The sequence below is a fragment of the Trichomonas vaginalis genome, chromosome IV (assembly GCF_026262505.1).
Source record: "Trichomonas vaginalis G3 chromosome IV, whole genome shotgun sequence".
NCBI lineage: Eukaryota > Parabasalia > Trichomonadida > Trichomonadidae > Trichomonas > Trichomonas vaginalis.
In genome coordinates this window covers 8,829,736-8,843,153 of record NC_067206.1, presented here as the reverse complement: position 1 = coordinate 8,843,153, position 13,418 = coordinate 8,829,736, and the positions used below count along the sequence as shown (strand labels likewise).

At 35.5% G+C, this 13,418-nt stretch overlaps 11 protein-coding genes and 1 pseudogene across 12 annotated transcripts, besides 3 other annotated features; 11 read left to right on the top strand and 1 right to left on the bottom strand.

Moving 5' to 3' along the window:
• Window positions 1-927: part of a mobile genetic element that runs on past the window's edge.
• TVAGG3_0054720 (uncharacterized protein) lies at window positions 3-239 on the top strand (the record flags this gene model as incomplete). Its single annotated transcript, XM_051221141.1, has 1 exon — window positions 3-239. One exon carries the CDS (start codon window positions 3-5, stop codon window positions 237-239), a length of 237 nt encoding a protein of 78 aa, XP_051106127.1.
• Window positions 240-927: a terminal%2Cinverted (terminal inverted repeat of Maverick-1B transposon ID:TVAGG3_0054710).
• Window positions 928-1,541: 614 nt separating this feature from the next.
• TVAGG3_0054700 (uncharacterized protein) lies at window positions 1,542-1,904 on the top strand (the record flags this gene model as incomplete). Its single annotated transcript, XM_051221140.1, has 1 exon — window positions 1,542-1,904. The coding sequence occupies one exon, from the start codon at window positions 1,542-1,544 to the stop codon at window positions 1,902-1,904; it is 363 nt and encodes a 120-aa protein (XP_051106126.1).
• An 18-nt stretch (window positions 1,905-1,922) lies between these two features.
• On the top strand, window positions 1,923-2,165 carry TVAGG3_0054690 (serine threonine-protein phosphatase family; the record flags this gene model as incomplete). Its single annotated transcript, XM_051221139.1, has 1 exon — window positions 1,923-2,165. The coding sequence occupies one exon, from the start codon at window positions 1,923-1,925 to the stop codon at window positions 2,163-2,165; it is 243 nt and encodes an 80-aa protein (XP_051106125.1).
• Window positions 2,166-2,169: 4 nt separating this feature from the next.
• On the bottom strand, window positions 2,170-3,018 carry TVAGG3_0054680 (uncharacterized protein; the record flags this gene model as incomplete). Its single annotated transcript, XM_051221138.1, has 1 exon — window positions 2,170-3,018. The coding sequence occupies one exon, from the start codon at window positions 3,016-3,018 to the stop codon at window positions 2,170-2,172; it is 849 nt and encodes a 282-aa protein (XP_051106124.1).
• A 912-nt stretch (window positions 3,019-3,930) lies between these two features.
• Window positions 3,931-13,418: part of a mobile genetic element that runs on past the window's edge.
• Window positions 5,332-5,733, top strand: TVAGG3_0054670 (uncharacterized protein; the record flags this gene model as incomplete). The annotated part of the gene is made up of 1 exon (XM_051221137.1): window positions 5,332-5,733. One exon carries the CDS (start codon window positions 5,332-5,334, stop codon window positions 5,731-5,733), a length of 402 nt encoding a protein of 133 aa, XP_051106123.1.
• On the top strand, window positions 5,753-5,908 carry TVAGG3_0054660 (uncharacterized protein; the record flags this gene model as incomplete). The annotated part of the gene is made up of 1 exon (XM_051221136.1): window positions 5,753-5,908. The coding sequence occupies one exon, from the start codon at window positions 5,753-5,755 to the stop codon at window positions 5,906-5,908; it is 156 nt and encodes a 51-aa protein (XP_051106122.1).
• TVAGG3_0054650 (phage tail repeat-like family) lies at window positions 5,928-6,512 on the top strand (the record flags this gene model as incomplete). Its single annotated transcript, XM_051221135.1, has 1 exon — window positions 5,928-6,512. One exon carries the CDS (start codon window positions 5,928-5,930, stop codon window positions 6,510-6,512), a length of 585 nt encoding a protein of 194 aa, XP_051106121.1.
• Window positions 6,557-8,686, top strand: TVAGG3_0054640 (annotated as a pseudogene). Its single transcript has one exon. A coding segment is annotated over exon 1 (2,130 nt).
• Window positions 8,743-9,603, top strand: TVAGG3_0054630 (uncharacterized protein; the record flags this gene model as incomplete). Its single annotated transcript, XM_051221134.1, has 1 exon — window positions 8,743-9,603. One exon carries the CDS (start codon window positions 8,743-8,745, stop codon window positions 9,601-9,603), a length of 861 nt encoding a protein of 286 aa, XP_051106120.1.
• On the top strand, window positions 9,899-10,561 carry TVAGG3_0054620 (uncharacterized protein; the record flags this gene model as incomplete). The annotated part of the gene is made up of 1 exon (XM_051221133.1): window positions 9,899-10,561. One exon carries the CDS (start codon window positions 9,899-9,901, stop codon window positions 10,559-10,561), a length of 663 nt encoding a protein of 220 aa, XP_051106119.1.
• On the top strand, window positions 11,245-12,159 carry TVAGG3_0054610 (organellar and viral DNA polymerase type B; the record flags this gene model as incomplete). The annotated part of the gene is made up of 1 exon (XM_001582158.1): window positions 11,245-12,159. One exon carries the CDS (start codon window positions 11,245-11,247, stop codon window positions 12,157-12,159), a length of 915 nt encoding a protein of 304 aa, XP_001582208.1.
• Window positions 12,720-13,334, top strand: TVAGG3_0054600 (organellar and viral DNA polymerase type B; the record flags this gene model as incomplete). The annotated part of the gene is made up of 1 exon (XM_001582157.2): window positions 12,720-13,334. One exon carries the CDS (start codon window positions 12,720-12,722, stop codon window positions 13,332-13,334), a length of 615 nt encoding a protein of 204 aa, XP_001582207.1.

The window sequence follows — 13,418 nt, the reverse complement described above, 5'->3', positions numbered from 1 at the left end:
AAATGACGACTAAAGTCACTGAAGCAATGAAACAAAAGTTTTTGGTAGAATACATTAAATCAGGAACTATTCCAGAAGGTTTTTACATTCATACTATGAAGGATGGTAGAGTTCAGTTTAGAAAGATAAAGCAACCATTAGATAAAGAAGGAATTTTGAGAAAGATTAAATTACATGAGGACAACATTGCTGAACTTAAGAAGAAGTTAGAAGAGTTGGAGAAAGGAAGAGAGTTATAAAGTAATGAATTCAAGTGGGTGAAAAAACAGGTGAAAAAAGAGGTGAGATCTCACCTCTTCACCTAAATTTATTTTTGTGCTATGTTTTCATACGTGTGAGGGTGGTGATATCATTAATTTTTAAGTTTATTTTTAAATAATTTTTATTTTATTTTTATATAAATGACGAAAACTATTGAGATAACAAACTACAACGGTCATGAGTTCAAGAATTTGTTCTTCGTTCCTCGTGAAAATACATTCTATCAGATACGAGGGAGAAAGGGTAAAGTTAGTTTGAGCGTTTATGAAGGAATGAAGAATGGAAAGTTTATACAAGCATACGATACAAACGGTAAACGTGTTTCATTAGCTTTGTCAAAACTTACTAACATTTATTTTGACAGTGATTTTGACCTATATGAAGAAGAAAGTGAGTCAGAAGATTATGAGCTGTTATGTGAAGCACAGCAATGTGAGGAGTTGCAATACTTTTGTAAGTGAGAACGTTTATTTTTACATTAGTGAAGTCGTTTGTGAAAACGTTAGTGAAGTGAAGTGGTTGGCGGCTTTGTAAATATTTAATGTTAAGTTAGTGTTGTCGTTTGTGTTGTAAAATATACGTTAATGGTTTTGTAAAGTGTCAAATTCACATATAATGTGTAAGGAGGCGCGCAGTGCCTCAGTACACGACTTATGTATACTAACTAGTATATCTTCTAGACTATTGTATAGTGGTTCTATAAGAGTTCATGACATTGAAACACTTATGTCAAACGTTTTATATCTTAACTATACAAAGGTTTTCAAAGAGAACATAGAAAAATATACTGAGGGTATAGAGTTTGTGAGATGTCGTTGGACAGAGTTGTATGAAAAATATAAAAACAAGGAAAATGTTTTCTTTATAGTAGACCCGCCGTTCTATAACACATATGATTTTCAATACCAAGTAGACTGGACTTTGAGAGACTCTTTAGAAACTTTAGACGTTTTACATAACCATCCATGCTTTTACTTTACATCCGATAAAAGTGGTTTGGAAAGTGTCATGAGATGGTTAGAGGACATACATGACTATGAGTTTAGATATGACAAGATAGAATATGAGAGAGGTCCTATAAACCGGAAAAAGTGTCATAACAAAGAAATTTTATTGGTAAGTAAATGTGGTTTGAAATAGGACTACTTGCTTTAGGTTTTTTCCATTGTGTCATTTACTTATTTGACGTGGCAGAAAGATATAGAGAATATGAAGATGAACCAATACCAGCAAATGTTCAGCATATGTACTCGTAAGAGATATTTTTATCTAATATTAAAATGGACGCACAGAACTTAGCGAATGCACAGCAACCTGGACAACCAAACCCAGAGAATATTCCAAATGAAGTTAGAATACAAACTGCAATGGCAAACTATGGTCAAGTGCCAACAGATGTACAAATGCAAACTGCCATGTCAAATGACGCTGCGTTAGGCTTACCACCATGGTATGCAAATATGAGATGGAAAGAGTTTTATACAAACCCTGAAGTGGGATATAAACAACTCTATGCAGATGACGCGAACACAGGAGTTGACCCAGAATATGTTTTCTACCAGAGGAGAAATAGAATGTATGAGCTCCAGTTAAAGAATGCTATGGAACTCAGAAGGAAACGTAAGAGACTAGGCGGACATTAGATTTTTACATATAGTAAAATGGGTTTCTTTGGAAGAATAGGAAACTTCTTTCGAAATGTTGGAAGAGGTATATGGAATGGAATAAAATCTGTAGGAAGAGGAATTTGGAACGGAGTCAAAAATATTGGTAAAAGAGTAGGTCAGTTCGTTGGTATTATACCTAAAGACCCTGAACCAGAAGAACAAGCTCCTGTTATACAACAGCCTGAACCTGCACCACAGTCAAGTTGGCAACCAAATCCAACACCTCAACCGTATTAAAAGATTATATTTTTACCGTTCGATAGTAGTTGTATATGAGACTAAGTTCTAAGTAAAACGCATGGTATAATGGAACTATTCTCTTTCTTCCATCTGTTGTAAACCATACTTGAAAGTCTGAAATACTTCCACTTGGTGGTTCATATAGCTTTGTAGGTTTTTCGTAAAAGTCATTTGCCAAGCATAAAAAAGAGTTTTGTGCACCAGAAAATGAAGCATGAACGATAATAGCATCTGAGTCGAAAACATTTTCATATGTTCCATTAGGGTTTTCGACTTCATAAAAGTTCGGGTGTACTGGATATTCTGCAGGCTGATTTAACATCCTCAAAAATCTATACCATGCCAAGTTGTTATATTTTGTAGAAATATAAACGTCTTCTCCAAGGTCTTCTATTCTATTGATTTTAACAGTTGCATTTTTCCTGTCATATATAATATCGAGATGGTACTCTCCTTCGTCAATGTTGTACTGTTTTGCATATTCGAGATAGATATCGTTTATTTTTTCTTGAAAAGCTTGAAGAGTTGTTTCTAAGTTTACAAGCAAATTCACTTGTAAAAGTTTTCCCTGTTCAAATTTCTCATACGTACGTTTTTCTTTGTTATAGTATCGAACTTCAAAAGCGACCGTAAATGGGAAACCATGTATGGCTTCTGAAATGAACTTCATTCTACGAAAGCCAATAGCTTTTGTGACGGATGGGTCTCTTAACCATCTTAGTGGGTAGTCAAAACGATAGCCTTCATGCTTTACGGTCTCTGTCTCAAACTTTTGACCGACATTCGTAAAAAGTTCATCTAATGGTTTAGTTGTAGCAACTCTTGAATTTTCTTTTTCTATTGGAAGCATTTTTTATCTAGAATAAAAATGTCGAAAGAAACAGCGTCTATGAGAGAAATACAACACAACCGACAACTCATTATACAAGCTCTAAATAAGAACACAACGAACTTTTCAAACTATTCTAAGATATCTGAGTCATTGAAAGAAGGAAACTTAAAACTGACATTAAACCCATTGACAGATGAGTTTCTGTTTCAAGACAGTAAGAACCATACTGTTTGTATAAATCCAACAAAAGGAACTTTAAACGAGAAACCTATATCTGAACTTCTTTTGAAAGCAGATGTTGACAACAAAGCTGACAAAGAGTATGTCATTGAAAAAGTTCAAGAAGAACATGACAGAGCAGATGCAACATATGCAACAAAAGAGGATGTTGAAAAGAAAGCTGACAAAGAGTATGTTGACGATGAGTTAGCATATCTGGCTAGTGGGTTAGTGAAGAAGGCAAATAAGGAATATGTGGATGAAAAAGACAATGAAATTAAAGAAAGGGTTGAATGGTACCATGAACGGACATCGAAGATTTTAGAAGGTAAAGCCAATACAGGGTGGGTTTCAGGATGTTTAGACCTTAAAGCCGACAAAGAAACTGTAGATATGTTGACACAAACGGTTTCAAGTCATACCAGAGGTTTAATGGAAGATGGACAACAGTTGAAAGAGCTTGAGAAAGGTGTTACAGAGTTAAGGAATACAAAAGCAGACTCGACATGGATAGCTGGATATGTAGATGCAACAAAAGAGTATATTTTCGCATGGACAGAAGGAACATACCCACAAAAATATCATACACATAGCATCTCTGACGTAAATGAACTACCAGCAATGTTAGAGAAGAAAGCTGACAAAACATATGTTAACGATGAGTTAGTTAAGAAAGCAGACAAAACAGAGCTTCAAACATTAAAGACAGAAATACTTCAAACAGTATATCCTATAGGTTCTATTTATACGTCAATGAACTCTACCAGACCAGAAGCAGTACTTGGTTTTGGAACTTGGACTCAAATAGTCGACAGGTTTTTGTATTGTGCAAACTCTTCAAAGGAAACAGGTGGAAGTAAAACGATTTCAGGTGAAAACCTACCTGCACACAGTCACTACATAGATTTAACTACATCTGAAGCAGGTTGGCATAAGCATAGATTTTGGGATTGGTCAGCAATGAAAAAAGGTAAAGGATATGATGTTAAAGACAACGTTCAGTTTGCTATAAATTGTTTCTGGGGTAGCACACAGGGAGAAGGAAACCATACACATCGCGTTTCAGGGTATACGCAAACAACAGGACAAAGTAAAGACTACATGCCACCTTACATGACAGTTTACGCATGGTATAGAAATGCTTAGTCGTCATTTTCAACTTCTTTAGCATATTCGTCAGGAGTTGTCTTATATTTGTTAGGAACTGTCTTTGAAAGTATACCACCTTGAACCTTAACAAGTTTGAAACGAGGTCTGACAATAGTAGTTTTATCTTCTGCTTGCAGTCTGTACATTTTGCCATGTTTGCCTAAAACTTCATAATATTCTCTTGTATACTTTCTTCTATTTTTACGAACACGAACGTGAGTACCTGTCGAGTTCCCATTGTTGTCATAGTCAATAGTATTTTCATATGGGTCGCGTTTAGGTATTTCTATTTTTACTTTGTCACCTTTCTAAGTTTGAAGCCTGGCATTCTTTCTTGTTTGTCTCTTTTGACTAAACTATTAAATATATAGTCTTTCTCTAAGTCGGGGTTGTTTTTCATTTCTTCGGGGGAGTGGTTTCCCAAACCTTTTTGTTTACGGTATTGTAAATATTTAAAACTTGTCTCATCTTTGCCATGGAGAAGTGTCTATACTTGTCGTCATATGACATTTCATCTACCTCACCACCTTGTGGTTGATTTAAGTCTCTTAAGATTTTTATACAACTGTCAATGACACCAAGAGCAGAATGGTTTTGGTCGACAATGAAATATTGGTTTACATTTTTTGAACGCAGATAGTTTTTAATATCGTCTGATTTGAAAGAACTTTCACAGTCAGATGTCAGTTTTGTTGGATGGTATTTGTCAACGAATATTGTCAAAGCAGTTTTCACATCTAAAATATTTTTGGACCATAATGGTATGGCTTCACAGTATCTTGTGTTTTGACAAATATTAGCCAGTATGGAGGTCCATCTTCTCTATATCTCGGAATGTTTTCCAAGATATCCATAAACCAAGCATTTGGTGTTGAACTAAAGATTTTTACCATGAGTGCTTTCTTTGTTGCTTTAGAAACATACGGGTCCTTGTTTGAATTCGTCATTTTTAACCCATAAGAAATGGGTTTATTTGGCGCATTAGCAGGAGTCGCATCTAGATTTTTGCCCGCAGTGGGAACACTAGCCAGAGGTGCATTTGGAATTGGAAGGAAGATTTTGAGTACATTAGGTATACTGAAAGAGAAAGCACAACCTATTATACAAACCGTACAGAAAGGTTGGGATGTAGCACGAGATGCAGCAAATCTTATTCCAAATCCTGAAACAAGAGGAAAAGTTCAAGGATGGATGGACAATGTAGGAAGACAAGCAGGAAACTACTATAACAAAGCAAATGACTACTATAACCAAGCAGGGCACTATATGGACCAAGGTGAAAGATTCTTTAACAGAGGATATAACCATGCACAACAGTGGGTAAACAACAACCAACCTCAACCGCCTCAAACGTGGGGAATGTAAATTTTTTTACTGAGATGAAATGAACAATACAGCATTGAGACAAATGGGCTCAAGATGGCTTTGTCGGCTTCCAGCAGTTACACAACCACGTGTTTGTCAAGTTCTTCCTATACCTCAAGAAGTTTTAGACCGACTTAAAAAACCTAAACAACCAGTTGAAAACAAACCAAACTAAAATTTTTTACTGAGATGAAATGACCGAAGAAGTTGAAACAGTAGATTTGACACCACAAACAAAAAGTTCAGAACCATTGTCAAAACCTGTCAAAGAACTTACAGATGAAGAGAAAAATTCAATAATAGAAAGTGTGAGGTCTGGAAATACAAACCCTAACTACAAAGTCACTTTTCATAAAAATGGAACGGCAAGTATCTCAAAAAAGAAACAGACTCTCACAAATAAAATATTGAAGTCTGAAGGAGCTAAAGAGACAACAGATGGAAAAGTTTACTTCACTGACCAACAGTTCATTATAGAACATCTCATTGACTTAGAGTCGAAATATTCTAAACTTTACAACAAACACAAAAAGTTGAAAGGAAAACAAAAACAAATGGCATATGACATTTATGAAGATGTTGACGACACAACTGTTCCTGCAAGTGAGGTAAAGTCAGATGAACCGAAAAGTGACGAAAAACCAATAGAAGAAGGGAAGCCAAAAACTGAAGATAAACCAAAACCAAAGTTTAGTCTGGAGACTAAACCAAGCCAACCTTCATTAGCTGGTATGGGTTGGCGTCAAAGACTTATGGTAGCAGGTGGTTACGTAAAGTAAAGAAAAAACATTTTTTTATTTTTATAGAAATGCCCCCGTATAGAATGGATAGAAGGTCTGCTAGAATAAAAGCAGAGTTAGAAAGATATGGTTGGAGAGTTTCAAAGAAGTTTAAATATAGGAGGGGAAGACCCATAAAAGTCTATGACAAACATTGTCTGGTCGCTACGAAATGGACTTGGAAACAGCACGCCAAATTATCCAAACAGACTTGAGAGGTTAGAAGAAGAACGTCTTATGGACATGCCTTTCGATGTTAATGAACCTCAAGTTGAAGGACACGACGGCTTTGCCAGTTCTACTGGAAACATGACGAACAATTGCATCCTTTGGAGGAAAAAAGGAAAAGGTGAAGACGCACATGCTCCCATGGAAAGAACAAGATATGCATATGAGAAGTATCGTGAAGTTAGAAGTAAAATTACATCTGGTCGAACCTTTACAGTAAACTTTGACGAAGGAAAGAACAAAGAAGGCTTCATGGGAGTACTTGCTGCATTCAAGACGGAAATAAGAAAGGATACAATCTCAGACTAACCGTAACAGATTTAGATGGTCATATATACTATGCACATGGCAATGTCACAACAGCCGCACAACTTCTTGACGCTTTCAAGACTACAAAGAGAGAACAAATGTTTGACTCCGACTCAGATATTTTGAATGCAATTGAAGGAATTGCAAGCGTGAAGTTCGAATGGTATCAACCCAACCCTCAAGCAGTCAGACAACATGCTGGATACTTCCCGTTCAGAAATAAGTCTGACATTAACTTGACAAGGTATGGAATTTACAATTCAATTGAAACAATTGTCAATGAACCTTGTATTCTTACATGTCTCAGGAACTCTGGTCTTGTTACAGATGAGAAATGAAGTATCTTGAGTCATGTGTGAAACAAGGTACATTCTCAGAAGTCAATTGACAAAATTGCACCGTTGGCAAATGTGAATATCCGAGTCAACATACCGACTGAGAAAGGTTCTTCACATGACGACTATGTTGTTGACTTCAAATTGCCATGGTTGAAGATTGTACTTGTCCACAACCACTTCATGTTAAACGAAAGTCTTACAAACCCATTGTTCGGAAAAGGTAAGTGCAACATTGTCAAAGCTGTTAACATTCTTTTCGAGAAAGGCTTGTTGGAACCAATTCCAGATGACAAGCTGACAGAAACTTTTGTACCAAAAGACGAAACAAACTTTTCATTGTTGGTAAGACCAAAAGTTGTTCCAGACAAAGTTATAGCACAAAAGAAGTACACAGCTCCAAAAGGAGTTGGATTGTTCGGATACCAACCTGAACCAGAAGAACTTCCAATGAGGTTGCAAGAACTTCAAGATGCTATAAACAAACTTCCATTGAGACATCCAGTCGACGTCAAATTGTATTGGAGAGCTTCTGAGTTAGGTCAGAAGGTTTTATATGAAACAGGTTGCTTTGACGATGTCTATGAGATAACAGGCGAGGTTTCTCAAAAGATAAGAGACTCACTTGAATTTCCACGAACCGGTCCGATTGGTTGCGATAAGTTCGACTCAGATGAAAAGATATACTATGTCGACCTTAACGCTGCGTACATGAGGTTCGTCCAATATATCCCGACTGGAATTCCAAACGAAGATGGTGAGTTCCCGGGAAAGAACTATACAGTTGGAAAAGTCATACAACAACTCTATGATATTAGGAAAGCTTCAAACCCCAAACTTGCAATGACACTCAAATTGCTTATGAATTCGACATGGGGGGATTCCATTAAGAAACCTCAAAAGATGAAGAGTAAACACTATGAGAAGGTCGACAACTTTGTTGAAAGGTTCTCCCCTTTTGTTTTGAAATACGAGTTCACCGAAGGTCAAAGTGGCTCAGTAACCACAGTAAAACCTATTGTCGAACATTGGTCTTATCCTCAGTTCGCAAAGGCAGTCCTCGACAACTACAACAAATTTTTCTCGGAAGTTAAATCCAAAGTGAAGGTATACTATGAGAACATTGACGCACTCATGACGAACGAGGAAGGCTATAACAAACTCATTGAAATGGGAATGGTCGGTGAAAAGATGGGCCTTTTTAAGCTAGACAAGGTATTTTCCGAAGTTCATGTAATATCGAAAAGGAAATATTGGGGTGTTAAAGAAGATGGTGAAATAGTTAAACATTGCATGAAATAAAAAATTGCATACCATTTTAAAACATTTTTAAAACAGTATATTTTTACATATATAAAATGCTTCAGGTTGAAAAACAAAGAACAAAAGTAGCAGATACAAAACCGTTAGACTATATCTTTACAAACGCTGGTAGAAATATTTCAGATGAAGAAATTTCATCCGGAGCTTACAGGTTTGACTATCCAATTCGTTGGCTTCAAAGTCCTTCAGATGCAAAGGCAATAGGATTTAGAAGAGTTTTGTTTTCAAATAGAACTAACGCGTTTATGTTTGCAGTATATTTTCACGGTCAGTATAAAGGCTCTGACGGTCTAATAGAAAAATTTGACGAAATGAAAATCTTTACAATTCGTTCAGACGAAAGTCTTGAAAAAACTCTAAATGACTTTCAAACTCAAATGAACAAATACTACTGGGAATTTCAAGAAAAATACCACTCTTTACTAAATGGAACGTACTATCTAAAACTAGAATACGACAAGATGAATTCCACCGTTTCATTTCAAAGGATTGAAAATAACCCTCCAAGAGATACAGAGTTTTTATATTGGGGAGTAGACAGGCGTTCTTGGGCACAATTTCTTCGGTTACTAAACCAGAACGAACCCTTACCACCAGATGGTTCGTTTAAATTTATACTCCCACCAGCAGATTTGACAGTTTATAAAAACGTGTTTGACCCTCAAAATGTCATGTGTCATGCAAGTTTCAGTTCAAGCAACAACAGTTTTCTTTGTATCGGTAAGGACTTTTATGACTTTGCTTCTAAATTCTACGAACCACCTAGTAACAGTTTCTCTGACTTTCAAGTCTGGTTCACAACAAACGGTGTGCAGCATATTATACCATTGTACTATGACTTTTATCTCGAATTGTCTTTCATATACAACTATGGAAAAGTGCTGAAAAAGTATTGAAAAATATATTTTAGGGTAGATAGTTTTTAGGTGGAACCAGGTCACTCGGTCACTCGGTCACTCGGTCATTTTAACTTCTCTGAAAAAGTGTGACAACATGACATTTTGACAACAACACAGGAAATAGATTTCATCGTATTCTTTCACCCGTTGAATTTTGTATAAAAAAGCAACCGCCGGAATTCCGGCGGTTGGTATATTCTTCACAAAATGCTTGTTTTGAGGTCGAGCCACAAACGAATGTCCGACGGTTAAGCCACAAAAAATATTTTTTATTTTTATTGTAAGAACAGATATGACAGTCGAAGCAAAAACGTTCACGAACAAATCTAATGGCGAAACATTCACAAAAGGCACTTACAACGGTATTGAAGTCTTACGTAGAGACAAGGATGGTTATATAAATGCAACAAAGATGTGTCAGCAGTTTAGGAAAGACTTTAGAAGGTTGTTGGAAAATAAGTCCTGGGAAGAGTATATTAAGGCATTTTGTGAAGAATATACCAACCCGCGGAATTCCGCGGGTTGCTTTTTATACACAGTTCATGCAGGAATTCCCGATGAAATCAAACAGGTTAGAGGAACGTATGTAGACCCAAGACTTGTAAACTATATAGCAATGTGGGCTTCTCCAAAATATTGCATAGCAGTTGGAAAAATTATGGACTCCATAGACAAGAAAGTTCATGAGAAATTAGATGAAGAAGAACTTGAAGATACAGCAGAGAATGCTAAACCTTTGTTCGAAGAAGAAGTTAGAAAAATGCATGAAAAACAAATAGAACATGAGCGTGAGATATGTTCTGGTTATAGAGACTCTCCATACGAACTAGACCAATGGGAACAAGAAGATTTAAAGAGAGAATTTAGAGAATATGAACTCGCTAAGATAGCATTTGAAGCTGCAGAAGAGAGGTTAAAAGTTTGGGGTCGTTTTGTACAAAAATATTGTGAGTAAATGAACCATTTTTTTTATTGAATTCAGCAAAAATATATTTTAGGTTAGATGGTTTTTAGGTGTCACTACGTCACCAGGTAATTTTAACTTCTCTGAAAAAGTGTGACAACATGACATTTAGACAACAACACAGGAGATAGATTTCTTCGTCAATGTTTTGTATAAAAAGCAACCCGCGGAATTCCGGCGGTTGGTATATTCTTCACGAAATGCTTGTTTTGTTGAGACTTTCATCGTAAATGTTTTGTATAAAAAGCAACCCGCGGAATTCCGGCAGGTGGTATATTCTTCACAAAATGCTTGTTTTGTCAAACATGAACGTCAATGTTTTGTATAAAAAAGCACCCGCCGGAATTCCGGCAGGTGGTATATTCTTCACGAAATGCTTGTTTTGTCAAGACTTTCATCGTCAATGTTTTGTATAAAAAGCAACCCGCGGAATTCCGCGGGTTGGTATATTCTTCACAAAATGCTTGTTTTGAGGTCGAGCCACTTTTGGCTCCACCTGTTTTTTCAACCAAAACTCATTTTACTCAGCAAAAATATATTTTAGGTGAAGTGGTGAGATCTCACCTCTTTTTTCACCTCTTTTCTCACCCGTTGAATTTTCATGAATTTCCTTAAGATAAAAAATATATTTTAGTTTTTTAAAAAAAATATTTTTTTATTTTTATTGTAAGAACATGTTAGCAACAACAGCACCAAACTCGTTAGTCATGAACCCAACATCTATGTTAGTAGAGATGAAAAGCTTCATTCCTTCTTCATATACTTTCGAAACAGAAATCCAGAAGATAAAGCAAGAACTTCTCCAAGGAGATTTAGACTGTAGTGCGAAAGATGAAACAAATGAAGAATATCTTTATGAAATGCAGGATATTATTGACCATCTACCTAAACTTCCTGAAATACAACAACAAAAGCTTACTATTCCAGAATTCGATGAAATAGAAGTCAAAGCAACTGACTCAGTAGAAACCAAGAAGTTCATACGTAAGGTAAACTATGAGTTTCTTGGATTTCATTGCAACCACAAAGTCATGGACAAAGACTGCGATATGGTATATAAGAACATCTCTGACATATACAAATCTGAAGAATTTAAGACCTACGACAACTTTGTTTCGTTAGTTGCAAAATGTGTATGGCAGATAAGAGATAAAGATAAAAGAGGTAAAGTATGGAACGAACAGATAAAACCAGCAACTTTTGAGTTAAAGAAAACCATTGACGCCTTAGTTGTTCTAGCTGGTTTTATTTCAATGTACAATGCTAAAATGAACCCACAATGTTCTAAATGTAAAGCAGCAATGAGGAAATATAACTACTCCGTCAAAGAGATAGAACGTATGCGAAACGACTATGCTGACTTAAAGAAAGAAGCAGAGAAACCAGCAGAAGATAAAATGGACATGTTGACATTTCTAAACAAAAACTATCCAACAGCTGACGATTTCCTTCTATCTGACGTCAAGAAGAAATATAAAGAAACATTCGGCATAGTTAAAACTTTTGACATACTGACAGAAGAAATAGAAGCTACAAAACTGTTTAGAATTTCAAATATACATCGTACAATTCATGTAAAACGCTTGTGAAAAAGAGGTGAGAAAACAGGTGAGATCTCACCTCTTCACCTAAAATATATTTTTGCTGAGTAAAAATGACCAAATTTCATGAATTTCCTCATATGTTTGCTACCCCGACTTTTTTCGGCCTTGCATAAAACTCTATGAAAATCGTAAAAAAATGACCAAATTTCATGATATAACTGTATTTTTTTGACGAAGTGAACTTTTACTCTTCGTAAAAAAAATCCCTGAAATCATGAAAAAATGACCAAATTTCATGAATTTCCTCATATGTTTGCGACCGGTAGAAAACCGCGGGTCGAGATTCCGTACGAAAATCGTAAAAAAACTCTATGAAAATCGTGAAAAAATGCGAGTGGGAGAAAAACCGTAGTCGCCTAAAACTCATGAAAATCGTGAAAAAATGACCAAATTTCATGATATAACTGTATTTTTTTGACGAAGAGAACTTTTGCACTTCGTCAAAAAAATCCCTGAAATCATATCTTTTATACAAGATAGAAAAAATAAAATTAACGCTAGTTTTTATTTTTTTTATTTTTTTATTTTGTATGTAAGAACAGGAAATGACAAGCACTGAGTTTGAAACAGTTAAAAAGATAGACAATGAGACCAAAGTGGTTAGAATTGGTGATTTAAACGTAAGATACTCAAAGAAATACAAAAAATATTCTTTGTCAGACATTTTAACACTATCTGAAAAGAAAACATCCCACGACTGGGTTAGAAATGCTTCTACTCAGAAAATTTTGACAAAAAATCCTGAGCTTATGATATCGGTAAGATTCTATGGAACAAGAGCATATCTCATCGACAAAAGTCTTATACCAGTAGTTTTGTTCTGGATTGACCCAGTTGTTGGATATAATTTCATAACATATGGTTCATTCGATACGGAACGTTGCAGTGAAGGCTTACTTTACATCGTTCAGAAACCGAAGGACTTCAATACAAAGAGATATAAGATAGGAAGAACATTTAATATAACTCAAAGATATGACAGTATAGTCAATAGAGTTAAGGTTGCGTTTGTTAACGATATGAGAGCTGCTGAAACAGAACTACTTGAAAAGTTTGAGAAAATGTATGGTGCTCCCACGAGAGGTAAAGAAACGTTTGAAGTAGATGAGATCGACAAAGCTATAAAAGTATTTGACGAAGTTGCTGAAAAATACATGTAAAGCGTTTATTTTTGGTCTTTTATACAAGATAGAAAATAACGCTAATTTTATTTTTTTTTATTTTTTTATTTTGTATGTAAAGAC